Source organism: Geotrypetes seraphini, chromosome 1 (assembly GCF_902459505.1).
Source record: "Geotrypetes seraphini chromosome 1, aGeoSer1.1, whole genome shotgun sequence".
Lineage (NCBI taxonomy): Eukaryota > Metazoa > Chordata > Amphibia > Gymnophiona > Dermophiidae > Geotrypetes > Geotrypetes seraphini.
This window is the reverse complement of record NC_047084.1, coordinates 300,811,175-300,831,493: the sequence shown is the minus strand read 5'-3', so window position 1 is coordinate 300,831,493 and position 20,319 is coordinate 300,811,175. Positions and strand designations below refer to the sequence as shown.

At 43.2% G+C, this 20,319-nt stretch overlaps 1 protein-coding gene across 4 annotated transcripts in view; it reads right to left on the bottom strand.

Moving 5' to 3' along the window:
* Positions 1–20,319, bottom strand: part of TTC31 (tetratricopeptide repeat domain 31) — a 163,149-nt gene that overhangs the window by 92,228 nt on the left and 50,602 nt on the right. For all 4 annotated transcript variants that reach the window (XM_033954937.1, XM_033954919.1, XM_033954926.1 and 1 more), the window contains exons 8-10: positions 19,433–19,561; positions 2,545–2,590; positions 2,173–2,263 (exon numbers count right to left, since the gene is read on the bottom strand). In XM_033954937.1, the coding sequence (XP_033810828.1) occupies positions 2,173–2,263; positions 2,545–2,590; positions 19,433–19,561 (266 nt within the window). The remainder of the gene's footprint in view (positions 1–2,172; positions 2,264–2,544; positions 2,591–19,432; positions 19,562–20,319) is intronic.

The window sequence follows — 20,319 nt, the reverse complement described above, 5'->3', positions numbered from 1 at the left end:
AAGCCAACTGAGCCTGAGAGGAAGATAAGCAATTCTGAGCGCAATACTGAAATTCTTTCCATCAGCAAGCTCCATACTGCCTTGCCAAATTACAAGGACTGCCGCAATGGAAACATTGTTTAACCTGCTCAGACAACACTTCCATCAATGGGAGCGAGAAACCAGATCACCAGCTGACTGACAGCAAACTGCCAAACTGCTCCCACAAAAAGGGGCTCTGCTTGATGCCTGTCCCAGCAACACTAAAGATGCAACCTGGGAACTCCCTCCTTCTGCCTAAAACTGAACAGTTACATAAATGGCCGATAGAGGCCAAATAGCCCATCCAGTCTGCCCTTCCACAGCATCCACTATCTCCTCCTTTCCCTAATAGATCCTACATGCCTATCCCACCAGGGGAAAGAGAGGTATTTTACTCCAAGTATTTCCTGGCCACAGCATTCTGGAATGTCCTAGGTAAAGGACATTCCAGATGGTTTTGTAAATTTATTAGTCACCCTAGGGGTTGCTTACATGGCCTGGCTAGACCAGGGCATGTGGGAATACAGATTCTCTAATATGGAAGTACTCTGGTATTTATTTATATTTATCTATATCTGTATTCCCCAAGTAGATCCGAATCCAAAATCCCCTAAGCAAAAAGAATTTCTGACAAGCAATAAACTAGGCTTTGTATTAGAAAAATAGAATATTTTATAGCAAGCGGTAAATTATAAGGATCATTGCACTTTAGATAAGAGATTAAGTACTAGACAAACTAGGATGTTTAGGGAATACAAAAACCCACTATTGCATGAATTACTTGGGAAGTAAATACACACTTCGGTATAGACTATGACCCCCCCCCCTCCTGACCTAACCTCAGAATACATAAAAGCTGATGCAACCTGTACATGCAGAGATTATTCCCAGGCAATGCTTGGCTTCTGGAGTGATGCTCAGCACTTCAGTGTAGGGAGGTTCTCTCAGACAGCTGGAGCTCTGAAGCAATGTATAGCACTTGGAGCAAGGACCAACATGGTCTGTGTGGGAGAAACGTCTCTCGAGCAGAAGTATAGGACATGGGAACATCAGCAGTCTGGGTTTGGCTATTCTCTTCAAGCCTCTTTCACATACCCGAGGGATGGCAGCTCAGCACAGCGTAGCCAATAGGCCTCAAGAAAAGGAACCAGCAGCATGGTCCTTTTTAGAGTGCTATAAGTCAGTCAACTAAGTCTTCCTGAGAGTCTACCCTTATACCCTCTAAACTCGGGGCTTATTTTGGAAGATGATGATTTCCATACCTCCTTTGTTCCAGTCTCTTGACCTGAACAGCTCCAGAAATATTCTCTCAACATCACTTAAGGGAAGTTCCAGGAACCTTGGCTCCTGGCCCCTGGCCCCCCATGACATTTGGGCACCAAGATGTCTAAAAGGGGCACCCTGGCCTTGATAAGGTTCTAGGCTGAAGCACGTGATGTGATAATAGGTCCAAGTTGCATCAAGTCAAGTGTATCACTGATAAGGCCTCTGAGGAGCAGAAATAGGCCAAAGGTCCTCCCTGTTTCAGTCATTGTCACTGAATTTTTCAGAAGAAATATATTCAGCTCTGTGTAATGGTACTTGTATTTGCTTGCAATACAATAGCGAAAGCGGTCTGGCTATGCTCATATGCAACTCTCATTGATACAGCATATGCTAATACTGCAAAATGTCAGTTATATTTCTCAATCTTGTGATTATAGACAGGATCGAGGGTTTTTTATTTTTTAAGAATAAATAAAAAATTAAGACAGAAAAAGTGAAGAAGGGAAGCTAAAACAGAGAAGTAAAACAAGGAGCATGGGAAAAGACCTGGATCCTCCATGTTTTCCTGAGAAAAGCATCTCCTGGTAGGACCATGAAGTTCCTTCCAATCTAAAAGACTCAACTAGGTAACCAGTTCTCTGGGCCCAGAGCTATCCACCAGATCTGTCCATTGCTGCACAGAATCCCCATCATCATCTGCTGTAAACAGAGAATACTGGTGAGCTGGTACTGCATGGTATCTCTTAAGGAGCTCATATGTCCATGTCTCCAACTTCTGGCTGAGGAGCATAACCCGTGCATTCTGAACTGGTCTAGTTTACAAAAAGGGAGCAATATTATTAACCTTGTCTCGCAAGAGTATCAGAGGCATTGCAAATTTCTTACCTGTACTCCCTAGGATTTAATATTATTGCTTGTGTAAATAAAGTGACAGCTTCTTTATAATACTGGAACTTTGCCATCTCATTTCCTAATCCTACAAGACAGGAGAAAAGCAGAATAAAAATAGATTTCCCAGCATATATCAACACCACCTGTTTAACTGCTGTCACAATCACAATCAGGATTATCTGCCACTTTGAGGTCTACATGAACCCCATGTCCTAAATATCAAGAGTATCTCCAGCACAGAAGAATAAAAAAGAAATCAATGAATCCCAAAGAAAGACTGAAAACATAAGCAACCAAGAGTCAAAGGTGGGAGGAGAAAGATATGTAGCATTCTGGATTTAGCTCATACCTTTCTAGCATAGTTACCTGCTAATGTCATACTGCGGTCTAACAGGTTAGTTTCCGGTATATTCTGCAAAACAAACAAACCAGTTCAATTAGAACCGGACCTTAAAAGCCTTACTCCTATTTCAAAATACACTCCATGCCATGAACCCTGATAATTCTAAAATCAGAATTCCAGCTCTCTCTCAACTCAAGACCTCCAACCCCAAGACTCCCAAACCACAAGCACTTGTCATTCTAGCCCCCAAAACAACCATCATATGAGAACCTCCTTCAAAACAATGTCTCAAACTATTAAAATCACCCACACCTTGAGAATCTCCTCAGTCTTCTCTCAACATCTCTAAGGTAAAGACTTATTTTTAAGGGCTGGTTCACTAAAGCATACTAACTTGCTCTATCATTAACATGGGTTCATGAACCAGTCCAATTAAAAATACATTTTTAATAGGGCAAATTTACCAACTTGCTTTAATGATTTCATGGGTTACCATGCCTCAGCCCCTATGTGCAATCAGACACTTATCTTAGGACACCCTTCCTCTAACCAAATACCAGTCAAAGACATAGACCCCTATATAAGAGAAATGCAACTGATCCCAAGAAGCTGTATCAAAAGAATTACCTACCATTGATAGACAAGGTATAAAAGGGACATAGCAAAGGGGAAGTATCTCATGGGTGGAGTATATAACGACAATACAAGTCCTTCCACATTTGTTATATCATTTCAATCATTTCCAATTCGAGTTCCTTGGCTAATACTGAAGAGGATTCAGAAAAAAATATTCTAATTTGAAGCAGCAGGTTTCTTGAATATCCTGTGAAGTAGAGAATAACATGGGGACAAATTTTTCCCTGTCCCCACGGGAACTCATTTTCCCATCCCAGTAAGTTCTTTTCCTGACCCATTCCTGCAAGCTCTGTCCTCATCTGCACAAGCCTCAAACACTTTAAAATCATAAGTATTTGAGGCTTGTGCGGTTAAGGTATAGCTTACAGGAATGGGGCGGAGACAGGACTGCAACAAAACTCACGGGGACAGGACAAGAAAATTAAGTTCCTGCGGGGACGGGGACAAATCTGTCCCCGTGTCATTCTCTGCTGTGAAGTGGTGTGTGTCAGGTTTGGGTGTTCCCGAATATGACTTCATATTTGTTCTTTCAGGGTTTCTGCAGCTAGCATCATTCTTGTTGCAGGTTTTTGGGTCTCTCTGCATCTTGTCAGGTAGAAACCGACATTTCAGCCATTATGCTGTGAGGTCTGCAGTTTGTCTTTGTAAATAGTGGGTCCACTGACCTGACTTGGAACTGGGCAGTCTGGTCACCAATTTGAATTTTGGTGAGAGTCAGTTGGACACAAATTTGAATTTTAGTGGGAAAATCAGTTGGTCTTTTTTAACCATAGAATAGAAAAGTCTCTGGTGAGTTTAAAGATGTTCTCCCCATGAAGCTGGATTATATATTCTCTCAGGGTTTCCACAGCTGACATCATGGTTGTTGCAGGTTTCTGGGCCTCACTGCGCTTTGTAAGGTAGAAAAACTAGAAACCACATCATGCTCTGGCTTTCTTCAGGGTATGCTGTGAGGTCTACAGTTTGTCTTTATGCAATAAGCACAATGCCAGCTGCGGAAACCCTGAGAGAACATATAAATCAGCTTCATGGGGAAAACATCTTTAAACTCACCAGACATTTCCATTCTATGGAAAAGAGGGCAACTGATTTTCCCACCAAAATTTAAATTGGTGACCAGCTGACTGCCCGGTTCCCAATCACCTCAGTGGACCCACTATTTACAAATGCAAACTGCAGACATCTCAGCATACCCTGAAGAAAGCCACAGCCACCCTTGTTTATAATCCACCCTGAACTTTGGTTGTCTAATAAGTGGAATAAAAGAAAGGTTAAATAGAAACACAGAAACATGATGGCAGATAAAAGCCAAATGGCCCATCCAATTAGGCATTTGTTATAGGCATAAAGAGAAATGAGGGCTTATTAATTTTCTTTTGTTTAGGCTTTCCAGACTGGCTCAGATGCTTGGGGTTATGCATGCCTACCAGTAGAGACTGAGAACACAAACTTGAGACTGTATAATAGTACTGTGCAGCTCCTAGCCAGCTAGTATTTCACTAACAAGGCAGAAGGACAAATAATAACAATAATAATTTTATTTCTTATATACCGCCAAAGCCATAGTAGTTCGAGGCGGTTTACAACGAAGAAGGACTGGACAATCAGCGAAAATGATACAATGGTACAATCAGAGAAAATAGGTACCAGAGAAAATGGTACAAACAGAGAAAATAGGAACAATCAGCGAAAATGGTGCAATCAGAGAAAAAAGGTACAAAGAAGGTAAAAACAATCTGAGTAAAGGTTCAATCCAAGAATGTAGATATAACAAAGGGGTACAGTAGATGTAGGCATATAGGTAAAAAAAAAAACCCCAAAAAAACAGAGGGTAAAATCAGCAGATGAAGATGCAGTTTAATGGGGAGCAGTATAATTGAAAGCAGTTTAATGGGTAGTAGGACATGGTGAGTTAAGAGGGGCCATGGGTAGGGTATAGAGGTCTTGGGTTGTAAATCGGGTGAATGGATTAGTTTTTAATAGTTTCCTGAAGTTTAGGTAGGATGAAGCATGTGAGATGATGTGGGCCAGCCAGTTGTTGAGCTGACCTGCTTGGAAGGCAAGAGTTCTATTTAGATATCTTTTGTAACGGCAGGCCTTTAGAGTAGGATAGCTAAACAGGTTCTGCGTGTGTGTTTGGATGGGCGGTCTAGGATAAAATGGAGTACCAAGTAAAGGGGGGCCGAGCCAAGGATGGATTTGAAACAGAAACAGGCGAACTTGAATTGCACTCTTGCTTCCAAGGGTAGCCAGTGAAGTTTGTGGTAGTAGGGAGTTAAGTGTTCCCATTTTTTTAGTCCGAAGATCAGTCGGATTGCCGTGTTTTGAATGATTCGCAATCTTTGAGTGGTTTTTATGAAAGATCCCAGGTAGATGATGTTGCAGTAGTCGAGTAGACTTAAGATGGAGGATTGCACAAGTAAGCGGAATGAGGGAGCGTCAAAGTATTTTCTGATGGATCTTAGCTTCCATAAGGTGGAGAAGCCTTTTCTGACCAGAAGGTCGGAGTGAGTTTCGAAGGTGAGGTTGCAGTCGAGAGTCACTCCTAGAATTTTTAAGGAGTTTGTTATGGGAAAGACTTGGCCATTCAGGGAGATTGAGGGGTCTTTGATTTTGTCGTTTGGACTCGCCAGGAAGAATTTAGTTTTATCTGAGTTGAGTTTCATTTTGAAATCGGCCATCCAAAGTTCAATTTGCGTTAAGATTGAAGCTAGGTGATTATTTATCTCGGGGGCTATGTTGGTTAAGACTAAGGTGATGTCATCGGCATAGATGTAGAATTTGATCTTGAAGCTTAGCAGTAATTACCTAGAGCGACAAAGGAAAACTACATCTCCAATGGTCATTCTCTTTGCCACAATACAAGGGTCAACTGAAAAGTTTCCAGCCCAGTCAAGAAAATGACATTTTTGGAGAGAAAATGCTATGGCAGCCTTGTTAGACCACTCTTAAAAGATAATATGTAGCAATAAAAAGAAATAAAACAAAATAAAAAGAATCCAAGTGATACGAAATTTCAACATTGTCTCCTTTTAACTCAATACATTTGCTCCAACGTTTTTCTAGACCTTTCATACCTTTAGTAAAATACAAAATGTCTAAATCTATGACCACAGAATCCCAAGAAAATTTTTTCCTAGACAGCTATTTTTTCAGGTTCTGAAACAGAAAGAAGTTGCACAGGGCCATATCCAGAAAGTACGGTGGATGGGGAATTAATTCAAATGCAAGCAGTGTCTCACTTCTGGCTCACCACATAATTGTTTCCCACGTATTCACCTTTATAGGACCCCCAGGGACCCCTGAAGAAGACTTTTTGTCGAAACGCGGACTGTGTTGGGTCCTGTATCCCTAGCGGACTAGGTCCTTTAAGGCTCTTATGTGGATGATTTATTTTTATGTGGATGAAATTATTTTATGTGGATGATTTCAGTGTACCTTTGAAACTTTGACACTTTCAAATAAAGTCCATTTAGGAACATCGTCACTCCAGAGTTTTTTTGGTTTTCTCTGAATTAATTCAAACCACAGTTTATGCAATTTCACCATCGTGATTGTTGATGTGTGAGTCAGTGTATTATCCTGGCAGAAGATAATTTTCTTCTTGGCCAAATGAGGATATCTCATTTTGATTTTGGCACTTACATGTTGTAATAAACCAACATAGTATTCGCTATTAATGGTTTTTCCCTTTTCCAGATATACAAAAATTATCCTGTAAAAATACCAAAAGACCATCACCATCACTTTCCCAGCTGACGAAGCCGTTTTTGCTTTCTTCGAAGTTGGTTCATCTGTTGTTGGCCATTACAGTGGTGCCTCGCATAACGGACGCCTCGCACAGCGAACGCTGCGCACAACGAACTTTATGTCTTGATCCGTACAACGAACTTCGTTTCACACAACGAAGTCGCCCGAGCTGCATCCTTCCGCGCAGGCACTGCGCTTAACTGCCCTCTCTCCGCCTGGTTCCCTCTTGCCCCCCCCCCCGACTCCCCGACACGATCGGGGCAAAAAGGAGCCCAAGCCCTCTTGCCCCGCCGATTCCCCAACTCCCCACACAATATCGGGCCAGGAGGGAGCCCAAGTCCTCCTGGCCACGGCGACCCCCTAACCCCACCCTGCACTACATTACGGGCAGGAGGGATCCCAGGCCCTCCTGCCCTCGACGCAAACCCCCCCTCCCCCCAACGACCGCCCCCCCCCCCAAGAACCTCCGACCGCCCCCCCAGCCGACCCGCGACCCCCCTGGCCGACCCCCACGACACCCCCAACCCCCTTCCCCGTACCTTTCTGTAGTTGGCCGGACAGACGGGAGCCAAACCCGCCTGTCCGGCAGGCAGCCAACGACGGAATGAGGCCAGATTGGCCCATCCGTTCCAAAGCTCCGCCTACTGGTGGGGCCTAAGGCGCCTGGGCCAATCAGAATAGGCCCGGGAGCCTTAGGTCCCTCCTGGGGGCGGGGCCTGAGGCACATGGGCCCAACCCGACCATGTGCCTCAGGCCCTGCCCCCAGGAGGGACCTAAGGCTCCCGGGCCTATTCTGATTGGCCCAGGCGCCTTAGGCCCCACCAGTAGGCGGAGCTTTGGGACGGATGGGCCAATCCGGCCTCATTCCGTCGATGGCTGCCTGCCGGACAGGCGGGTTTGGCTCCCGTCTGTCCGGCCAACTACAGAAAGGTACGGGGAAGGGGGTTGGGGGTGTCGTGGGGGTCGGCCAGGGGGGTCGCGGGTCGGCTGGGGGGGCGGTCGGAGGTTCTTGGGGGGGGGCGGTCGTTGGGGGGAGGGGGGGTTTGCGTCGAGGGCAGGAGGGCCTGGGATCCCTCCTGCCCGTAATGTAGTGCAGGGTGGGGTTAGGGGGTCGCCGTGGCCAGGAGGACTTGGGCTCCCTCCTGGCCCGATATTGTCGGGGAGTTGGGGAATCGGCGGGGCAAGAGGGCTTGGGCTCCCTTTTGCCCCGATCGTGTCGGGGAGTCGGGGGGGCAAGAGGGCTTGAGCTCCCTTTTGCCCCGATCGTGTCGGGGAGTCGGGGGGGCAAGAGGGCTTGAGCTCCCTCTTGCCCCGATCGTGTCGGGGAGTCGGGGGGGCAAGAGGGCTTGAGCTCCCTCTTGCCCCGATCGTGTCGGGGAGTCGGGGGGGGCAAGAGGGCTTGAGCTCCCTCTTGCCCCGATCGTGTCGGGGAGTCGGGGGGGGCAAGAGGGCTTGAGCTCCCTCTTGCCCCGATCGTGTCGGGGAGTCGGGGGGGCAAGAGGGCTTGAGCTCCCTCTTGCCCCGATCGTGTCGGGGGTGCCAGGGACCACACGGAGTCACCCACCGTACCACCCGATTCGGGTAAGCGCAGGTATCGGTGGGTGGCTTATTTGCGGGGGGGTGCCTTATTTTACATTTTTTTCTAAAAAGGGGGGGCTGTCTTATTTGATGGCCCTGCCTTATCATCGGGGAAACACGGTAGAAAAAAAAAAAAATGAACAGTTAAGTCCCAGTTTTTGCCGCTGAGACTCTGCCCTCTCTCACTGTAAAATTAGACTCTACTTAGTCTGTCTTTAAATTTAAAAAATGTGTGTTGTTTTAAAAAACAATTATGTTTTTAGATGTATCTAAATAAAAATAATAACCAAAAATTTATCTTTTTTTATGTCATCTTAGCATATTTTATGCTACAGAACGAATTATTTTTTTTAACATGTATTGTTATGGGAAAACGCGTTTCACACAACGAACGTTTCACATAACAAACTTGCTCCTGGAACGGATTAAGTTCGTTGTGTGAGGCACCACTGTATTTATTTATTCATTCAATTTTCTATACTGTTCTCACCATGGGAGCTCAGAATGGTTTACATGAATTTATTCAGGTTCTCAAGTATTTTTACCCATCTGTCCCAGCAGGCTTACAATATATCTAATGTACTTGGGGCAATGGAGAGATTAAGTGACAAAGCTGGCATCCGTAGTTATCACCATCCAATCCAATATGGAGGTTCCAGATTCATACCCGGTTGCAAACTGGCCACACTGAGCCACAACAGAAAACTTCACTACACCTCCCCATGAAGGGGAAAACATTTTCAGATCCTGGTATTGGGGAGGCCACTTTGACATGACAACATACTATAGGGGATGCACATGCACCCTGGTTCATTGAACCATCTCCAGCGTGGCCACCATCGACCAACATTTATAGGTAATCCTTGGATCATGGTGCTTTCAAAGACAGTGAATTTGATCCTGGAGCTTGGAGAGTCTCATCTGAGAAAGATACACCATGCCTACCTGCATGTCAAACTGTACTCATGTCATATTCAAGAAACTGTGGTGGAACAAGATGATTCTTGGCCAGATTTACTCACCAACCAGATGATTCTTGGCCAGATTTACTCACCAACCAAGGTACTTCAGCAGCTGCACCACCCAGGCAGTGGCTCTTGTTCTCTTGAAAGGACCTGGCACAATTAATCAGTCATCACAGTGAGGATGTAAAAGAACGCCCTCTTTACATAACATGGACGCCACCGTGACCACCACTTTGGAGAACGTCTGCAGAGCCACGCCCAAACCGAATGGGAAAGCACAAATTGAATATGCCCTAAGACAGCAAACAAAGAAACTGTTGATGAGTCCTGTGAATGGGAATATGAAGTTATGCCTCTGTGAAATACAGGGATATTAGAAACTCTCCATATCGAAATGCTACAATAACCAAATATGTCGTTTCCATACAAAAAACTAGGCACTTTTAAGGCCCTGTTGACCCTCTTGAGATCTAAAACAGGACAAAAGATACCTCTTTTAATGGAACCACAATCGCTGTCTAAACCACACTCTTCCTGAGGGACAGGAAATCCAACCAGTGTCCTTGAAATCCCTCGCTTTCCGGAAGAAGCAACAGGGAGCCCTAGAAAAGATCAACCAGTGGACACTCAAACTCCAAGTTATAGCCTTTTCAAATGACATTGAGAACCCACTCGTTTGTTGTAATCTAGGTCCACCGTCTGATAAAACATGAGATGGCTGCTTAATGTCACCGGATGGTGGACCTCGATAACTTCATTGCAATCCTTGCATATGTTTGTGGCTGATGAAGATGATGCTTCCCCCTCTGAGACTGCCATGAAAGAACTGAGTCCTCTGGAAGAAATGGCTGCACAGACCCCCAGACATCCTACCCAGAAAATTAACAGCAACTATCTCTAAATCTGCCCTGAGTCAAATTCCCCCTGCCCAACCCCTTGAGCTTGTCCTCTAGCAACCTGGGAACTTTAGCTTCTCCAAAATCTTTCACCAACTTATCCAGCTCCTCTCCAAACAGCACTGAGACCTGAAAGGGAAGCATACAGAGCTCAGATTTAGAAGTTACAAAACCAGGCTGCCGCTACTAGGGCCACACTCTTTGATGAAGCCCTCAAAAGATCACAGAGGATGTTCTCTCAGGGTTTCCAATGCTGGTGTTGTGCTTGCTGCAGGTTTCTGGGTCTCACTGCGTCTTGTCAGGTAGAAACCAACATTTCAGCCATCATGCTGTGGCTTTCTTCAGGGTATGCTGTGAGATCTGGAGTTTGTAAATAGTGGGTTCACTGTCCTGATTGGGAACAGGGCAGTCCACCAATTTGAATTTTGGTGGGAAAGTCAGTTGTTCTCTTTTTCCATAGAATGGAAAAGTCTCTGAATGTCTGCCAGAAAAAAGAAACCCATCTTAATCTTCATGAACTCCCTGTCGATCACTGCCTGATTGGAGGAAGGAACATCAAGCACCTCTCAGCCCACCAAAAACAAGCTCTGGACACCAGATTCCTGCAGCACCAGAGCCAAGAAGTCAAAACCACAAAAGCATCTCTATCCTGTGATCTTAAGGATCCTTGAGAACAGAACCCCTGTCTTTGTAAACGCTACAACCAGAACATCCATGGTAGCTGGCTTCAACAATTCCTTATTCTCAGCAAGAACAGAATAAATTTTCATTATTGTCCTGGCCTGAATTCTACTCTACATGGACCATACTTCTGAGATCCTGATTCATCACCCACCATGGGCGACTTCCTCGCCTCAAAATTAAGAATAGTGAAAACTTGAGCTATACATTCTGCCAGTTCATCCCTTTGAAAAATGAGGTCTACAGATGGGTTTTCCACAGGAGTCAGTGTCTACTTGCCAGAATTCTGCAAAGGAAACCTTTTCCTCCTGACAACTAGGATCCCCCTCAGCCAGGTCCTCTAAGTCCTTATCCCAGTCTACTCTGGGTCTCTTAGGTGCAGAATGGGCCCAACTAGGTAGGGCTCAATCTCCCAAAAGGATCCCCTGCCTTCCAAGCTCAGTACATGGTTCATATGAAATTGAAGGAAAGAACCAATCCCTCTCAACAGGATTTTATCACTAACTACAGCAGAAACCCCAGGAGGGGATTTTCTAGCACTAAATACAATGGGGCTCAAGTGCAGGCTGAATCAGTAACGGCAGCAGTTCTTGCCAAACTCAAAACTGCCACAGCACAAGCACCCTCTTCAGAGCCTGATACTAGAACAGCTCCACTTGTGAGTTCCCTGCCCACGCTCTCTGGGTCAACGGGAACCACTGACTTGGGCTCTCCATACATTCTGTACCAAGCCCTGGGGGCCTCCAAACCTTTATAGCCACACACCCCAAAACCAACAGAGCCACTCAGAAGTCAATCATGGGGTCCCAATGTAAAACACTGCTCACCAGCAGATAGAGCAACAGAGGACCCAAACACAACTACTCATAAATGATTAACGAGAAAGAGCTTCTACCCCAATTTTAATTTGGTACTTTTTTTTTTAAGCTGCTGTTGACTGCTGTATTCACAGCACTGAAGGCTCAAGTGAAATACAAAAGAGCTGAAGCACAATAGCCCTAATCTCAGGAGACACTGAAAGAGGGATGGACTCATCCGCATGGGTGTAACACCTCTAGGGTAACAGTGGACCCCATCAACTAGCAACCCCAAATACAGAAGATTCAATTTTTTTGTGTAAACAAGTGGGCCAAGAAAAAAAGAAATAATTTTAGAAGCAGATCCCAGGACTCTCCCCTCGGGCCTACCAAATCATCCAAATTGCACAAGCTACATGTCTACCATCTGCTGGAAACTGAGAACATACTGGCTGGATAGTTGTACAGGACTGTTAAACAGTCTCAAGTTTTAAGCGTTTTCAGTCTCCATCTGCTAGTAGGTGGGCATAACCCAAGCAGTTAGCCTGGTCTGGAGGGCTGAAAAAGAAACAGGTGGCTATGTAACGCAGGTGGCATTGCTGGTTACCTGATCTGGCTGAATCAAACACATATTTTTGAGTTGCTGTGGCATAAAAGCAGAACAGAGGATCCAAGGCAGGCAAATTCAGAGTGCTAGGAAGGGGTGCTTTTACAATGTTTATCCAATACACTATTTTTTTTTTTTAATTAGAAAATCAAGTGTTATTTTATCACTGAAATCTAAGATCAGAAGCCCTAATTCTAATTGACAAATCAATAATGGAAATTATAGTGCCTTGTAAAATTCTTTATACTCTTGTACAGTTTTTTACACACTATCTAAAAAATTCAGTGCATCAAAATAGGAGTTTGTTTCACTGATCTATACAAAACTCTGTACTTTAGATGTGAAAGAAGAATTTATTCCAAAATTAAGAGGAAGAAACCACAGTCTTCACAATTTTTGTCATAGCAAACATTTCCCATTTCAAAAATTATTTAAAGCCAATAATAAGTTAAATCAACACATGGTCTGTCAGTGAGTACTCTTGGACAGAAAATCAAGCTGTTCCTATTGTATAAAGTAAATGTGAAGGAAATGCCTTTAAATGCCAAACACGGAGATGAAGAAGACCACAAACAATAAAGCTATTCAAAAGATACAAATTTGGGAAAGGCTAAGAAAATTTCATTGCATATACTGTAAATATACACTGGGGCACCTTCAGGTCCATCATTGTCAAATTGTTTCCACTTAAAAATCTACTTCCATCATGTCAGTAACTGTGGTTTAAGGAAAATGAGGTTTGAGAAAGGTCACTGAGACCTAAGATTACTTTAAAAGAACCACAGATCTCTAGCTGAGACTGGAAAATGCTAACTGTTGAGCTATCCTCAACCCGCTTCAATCGGGCTTTCACCCTCTTCATTCTAAGGAAAATTGCCCTTGCTAAAGTCTCCAATGACCCACCTCTCCTCTTCCTCCATTCTCTATTTCTGTGGATAACACTCTCATCCTGTCTCATCAGCTCACAACCTCGGGGTCATCTTTTTCCTTCTCTTCACATATCCAACAGATCACCAAAACCTGTCATTTCTTTCTCTACAGCATCACTAAATTCTGGCCTTTCCTTTCTGAGCATACTACTAAGACCTTCATCACCTCTCGCCTAGACTACTGCAACTTGTTTCTCACACATCTTCCACTAAGTCATCTTTCTCTCTTTCAATCTGTTCAGAATTCTGCTGCACACCTTATTTTCCGCCAGTGTCATTATGCTCACATTACCCATTTCCTCAAGTCACTTCATTGTCTCCCTGTCCATTTCTGCATACAGCTCTAACTCCTCTTATTGACCTACAAGTTATTCACTCTGCAACTCCTCAGCATCTCTTCTCGCTTATCTCTCCCTACACTCTGCCCCAGGAACTTTGTTCATCGGGTAAGTCTCTCGTCTGTACTCTTCTCCTCTACTGCCAACTCCTGACTCTGTTCCTTCGACCTTGCTGCATCGTATGCCTAGAACAAACTGCCTGACTCAGTACATCAGGCTCCGTCTCTGGCAGTATTCAAATCCATGCTAAAAGCCCACTTTTTTGAACCTGTTTTTAAGTCCTAACTCCAACCCACCTGTAAAGCACCCATATCTCTTTGTAATTCCCTACCTGAGAAACATGTATAGATTCACCCTTTTTGTCCTGTTTTGTCTGTCATAATTAGATTGTAAGCTCAATCGAGCTGGGACTGTCTCTTATGTGTTTAATGTACAGCGTTGCATGCGTTTGGTAGTGCTATAGAAATGATAAATAATAATAGTAATAGAACAGATAGATTCAAGATTATTCCGTAAATATGGCCTGTTTGGAAGCAAAGCAAGATGGAAACCACTGATTAAAGAATGACGTGGGGAAAAAATGTGTCCCCATCCCTGCAAATCATCTGAGCCCATCTGCATAAGCCTCAAAGTTATGATTTTATACTGAACTTATTTTATTAAAGTATAAAAAGAAACATTTGTCATTTTATAAACACAAATAATACATAGCAAGGATCAACAAAACCCGTCTCCCCTCCCCTTCACAAATATCCCCTCTACTATCGAGAAATCTGAATAAGCCAAATTATTACAGAATACTACACAGAAAAATCATGCTAACAGAAACTGCAGTCACACATGACAGGAATAGTGTTAGCGGAGTGCAACTAGGGCAACTGCCCCCTGGTCAGAAAGAGTCCTAAGCCAACTGGAATCTAAAGAAGCATGGCCTGGGCTTTGTGGTCCCCAGTTATGTCTAACACCAGCCCTAGTAGGATAAATATTTCAAATCTGATATATTCTAATCACAAATAGAAAATAAAATTATTTTTTCTACCTTTTGCTGTCTTGTCATTTTATTCTTCAAATCATGTTGGTCTCAAGCGCTGGTCTCTGTTTTCGTCTTCTCTTAACTCACTTGCCAGGGTTTCCTGACCATTTGACCTTTCTTCTTTCTTCATGCTCACCATCCATCTTCTATCTCTGTGTATGTATTGTTCCCCATGTTCAGCATCTCATTTCTTTATGTCTCCTATACATCCATTTCTAGTATTTCCCCTTGTACCCATCTCCCTGCCTTCATCATCTCACCATTCTATGATCCAAGTTTCCAAGTTTATTAGTTTTTAATATCCCGACCATCAAGCGAATATCTGGCCGGTTAACAATGTTTTGTAGAGGCTAAAAAAGTTATAAGATAAAGTGAACATAGATGACATAGACTAGACAAACTGGACAGTGAGGAAAGTGAGGTGGAGGAGGGGAGAAGTTACAAAATTTAGTGGAAAAGGGTGGGGTGGGGAAGGGATAGGACGTGAGGGATAGGGTGGCATTGTTGAAGCAAGTACTTATTCGCAGTAAGAGGTAGAAAAGGGAGAGAAAGAGACAAAAAAGAGAAGATTTGAAAGGTGAAAAAGAGTGATCTAGGTTCAATTGAAAGCATCTTGAAATAAGAAAGTCTTTAAGCCAGACTTGAATTTGATTAGATTTTGTTCGTCCCGTAGAAATTGTGGGAGAGAATTCCATAGTGTGGGGGCAGTTACTGCGAAGTTGGTTTTTCGGGTGTAGTAGAATTCTTTTAAAGAGGGAATAAACAAGAGTTTTTGGTCGGTGGATCTTAATATATGGGGGGAACTTTCTCCTGTGTACAGTATTACTCCTCTATATCCCTTTGCCCCCCCATCCAGCATCTTCCTTCTGAATTTTTATTCTCCCCTATGTCTAGCTATCTTCTGTGTCCATACACCCTCCCATGTCTAGCATTACCCTTTCTGTGTCCATATACCACCCCCATGCAAATGCAGCATTTCCCTTTTATTCCTTGTTCCTATTCCTATGCTCCCATCCATGCCCATCTCCTCTCTTTTTGTATATCTCCCTGTGTCCTGATTCTCCCCTCTCTTACATCAATGTGTCTCTCACACTCTCTCTTTTCTCCCTCCCTCCGCTATAATAATAATAACAACAATAACTTTATTTTTATATACCGCAATACCACAAACAGTTCAGAGCGGTTTACAAAGGTAGAGACTGTATACAGACAGTGATATTACAAAAAACTTTCAAAATTACATTATCATGGTAAGATTAATCAAATTTTTCCTGGAAGGGTTTTAGAAGTATATCAAGGCAGAAGTGGAGTTCAATATTTCACTCACTCTTCCTTCATCCCCTTGGTTCAGCTTTTCTCTTTCCCTTTTCTTCTCTCTTCCTCTCTCCAGGTCCTGCATCTCTCTCCCTTCCCTCTAGCCCTTTCCCATGGAACCAACACCTCTATCCCTTCCCTTCAGCACCCAGGTGTGGGTCTGGCACCTCTCCCTTCCCTCCAGCTGCACTCTACCCACCACATGGGCCCAGTATCTGCTTCCCTTCTCCCCCCCCAATCCCCAAACAGCAACTGTCTCCCTTCCCTTCAACTCCAGCCTGTCAAGCAGCCCAAGAAACCCCCCTTCCCCTTTCACGGGTGCAGCAGCAGCCCCCTCCCTCCCTATCTTGGGTCCAACAGCTCCCCTCCCTCGCACCCTCCATCCCTTGCTCGCGATCATGGCTACCAGCAAACAAAAAAAACAACAACAAACTTCAGACTCCCCCATCAGAACCTTTACGCCTCCCGGGGCAGGCCTACCAGCTTCTTAGAAGCGTTCGTAAGATGAAGAGGCAACATCATCGCACATAGAGCTGAAGTTCACTGAACCATCTTCCCGCAGAGTCCCCTTCCGATGTAACTTCCAGCAAAACCAGGAAGTTACATTGGAAGGAAGGACTCGGCGGGAAGACGCCTTCAGCGCTGCATGCAATGAGGTTGCCTCTTCATCCTATGAACGCTTCTAAGAAGATGGTAGGCCGCCCCAGAAGACACAAAGGGACCAATGGGGGAGTCGCAGGTTTGTTTGTTTTTTTGGGGGGGGGTTGCCAATAGTCACAATCACGAGGGAAGGAGGGTGTGAGGGAGGGGGGCTGTTGGACCCACAATAGGGAGGGAGGGGGGTGTAAAGGGAGGCGACTGGCGGCAGATTCATTACTGCGGGGACAAGGCCACTCACCGTTCCACAGAAGTGGCAAAAAGCCTTGTCCCCGTACCCGCAGTAACTAGTCAATTTTTCCCCCATTCCTGCAGGTTACCTGCGGCTAGCCGTGAGAAACAGTCACCGTGCTATTTCTACCTCTAATGAAGAAAAGCCATACAGTGTGCCACAAATTTATTATATTTCTTTAGATGTTTATATGTAATTCTATTGTGTATGTTGTTTTGTTTTCTGCCTTGATAAAGGCGGAATATAAATAAACAAACAAACATAGCATCTTCACGAAACACGAGGGACACTGCGTACATATAGGGAAGATTTTGTACCTAGATGAGACCAAAGTGGAATTTTTCAGTCTCAAGCAAGGCATTAGATGACGTGCATAATATAGACAAATTTGGAGAAAACCAGTCCCAGTCTGCCAAAGGGCTAGGACTCGGGAAAAGATTCACCTTTCAGCAGGAGAATACTAAGCACACATCAAAAGCAACAATGCAATAGCTCAGCAAAAAGAAATTGAAATCCTTGAGTGACCTAGTGAACAGCCCATACCTGCAGCAGATAGAAAATCTTTGGCAAGACTTGAAGACTACAGACCACAGGCATATTTCCCCAGACAACCTTTAAGAATTTGAATTATTCTGCTAAAAAATATGGAAAAAATTAACCTGAGCCATCCCACTATGCAAAATTGGTAAACTATTATCCTCACCAACCTATAACTGTTAATACTGCAGAAAGAAACAAAACAAAAAATATCATCAAAATGTTCCACAAAGAGAAGGAAACACCAAACAACGAGCAAGGCTGTAGAACCACTGCTCTTGATGTGAAAGTTTAATAAAAGTCTTCACAATAAAAAACAATGCAATTCAATAAAAGTCTTCACAAATAAAAACGATGCAAATCAGTTTGTGTATCCATATAACATACAGCTATGAGTGTAGTGTGGACCCGACAAGGTCCGTGTTTCGGTTTATTATTAACTTTTTCTGAGGTCCGATCCAATTGAAGGTTTATCAATAGTAGAGTGCTGTATCAAAGGAAAGGGATCTCAGAAATCCAGGCCAGAAGATCATACAATCTCACATAGGCTTTCATTTGGAAGAGGTTTAATTCATAGATCCAAAAACCTTCGAATTTTATTATTATTTTTTAATTTTTCAAAAATTATCATCATTTAATTCATGATGATGCATATCCAAAATTTATCCACCCATATTTTCTTTAAAAATTTCTCAGTTTACTATTATTTGCATTTCTAAGAGATATTTCCAATCTTCTCTCATTAATGAGAATACAGTAAACTTTTGTTGAATATTCACTTATCTTATAGGCAGAATGGCAAAAAGCTTGCAACCCATCAGATTTGCAAGGGTTCTTCAAATCTGGCGTGTTGCAAGCTTTTTTGCCTTGAGAAAGCCCAATGTTACAGGGCGAAAAGGGCCCCATCGACAGGCATATGTCTTAGTCTGCAGAAAAGTTTGCAGGCATACGTTATAATTAGCTATTAAGCTATATCAACGACAAGACGCCAAGTGGTCAGCTGGAGGAGTAGAAGCAAAGATCTCCCCATGCTGCTGATAACATAATATTAGTAAAATTCGAAGGTTTTTGGATCTATGAATAAAACCTCCTCCACATTAAAGCCTATGTGAGATTGTATGATCTTCTGGCATGGTTTTCTGAGATTCCTTTCCTTTGATACAGCACTCTACTATTGATAAACCTTGTGCTGGGTACCTAGTGATTTTTTGGTTTATTTCATTTTTGCATTTTGTTTCATTTCCAATCCAATTGAACCACAAGGCTAGGTTCTGCCACAAAGCATACAAAAGACTGTGAGTTGGAACTGGATTACTAAGGGCCTGTTTTACAAAGCCACGCTAGAGGTTTAAAGCCACGCTAGAGGTTTAAAGGGCTTCGGGGCTGTTGCCGCGCAGCTTTGTAAAACAGGCCCTAAATGCATGAATTGCACTGTGCAATAGCCAACAGAAGGGACTTTTACAATGTACTGAGTCAGAGGTGTGAAGACTTATGCAAGCAAACATTTTTGGTTTCTTGTTATTACTTTATGAATAATTCTATAATTGTTTCTTTGTTTCAAGTGAAAACTATGCCTTGTACTTCGAGGAAAAACCTTTTTAATGCAGTTTGAATTGTAGTTTTAGACAGCTAAATATGAAAAACGTACTATAATGTGAAGATATTTACAAGGCACTGCATGTAGTAAAAACTACAAGAAATTCTTAGCCCTGTACCAGAAGAAATAAAGAGTAAGATAAACCAAAAATAAACAAACCCTCCCCCACAATCTCCAAAACTAATGGCAGTCTAATCAGGTCAAACAAAAACACAATCCAAGTTGTCTGCAGTAAAGCACAATCGAAATCAGACCAAGTCCTTAATTCTCTTCCCTAACATATTAAGATACCACTTAACCCTCTTACTAGCTACCAACTCTCTCATAGGCAATAAAGGTATGCATCTACTCCATATGTTATCACCTCTACAACTTTTTTCACTGGCTCTTTTCCTTCCAATTTTGCAGCTCTGTCTTTCTTCTCCACTTTTGGCTTCTTGTCCACTTTACGACGGACTTGGGAGACAAACGTGCTGCACAAATCCAACTCATCCTAAAATACAGAAGAGGTAAGAAACAAGTAGTCTTTTGTGGACCTTCCAGTGGCCACTAAATACTGTAGTGCAGCTCACTGGAAAAATATTAATATCAGTAGATAACTTCTCTATAGTAGAGTTTCTCTGGTTCTTTCAGTCCAGTTAACAGTCAAGCTGACAAGTAGACTGTTTCTTAGGAGTTGGTGGAGATTCTTATGGAATGTGGGAAAACATAGCAACATCTCACATGGTATCAAATTACAGTGGAAATTCTGGATGTCAGACCCGTCTTGACTCAAATAATTCTAACTCTTGTAACAGACCCCAGAGATGTGTTTGACCAGATTCCTGTTAATGTTACATTGTCATCCATACTTTTTTTTAAATTGCTTTATACTATGGGCTACTTTTACGAAGCTTTGTTAGCGGTTTAACGTGCATAATAGCGTGCGCTAATTTGCTGGCCGCAGCTGCTACCACCGCCTCTTGAGCAGGCGGTAGTTTTTCAGCTAGTGCGGGGGTTAGCCCGCGCTAAAAATGTGCGTGCGATAAAGCCGCTAACGCAGCTTCGTAAAAGGAGCCCTATTTTGCCGATGATATGTTGAGTAAATATGAAAATATGGTTTATACAAATGTTACATTGAATTCTGTAAGATAACTGATAGAGCATAAATGTCCAATGTGATTAACAGGCTTGTATATGTCTTTATAGATATTTTTAAATTGGACTGTCAAATAAAGTCTTAAGTAAAAAGACAAAATCTGGAAATAAACA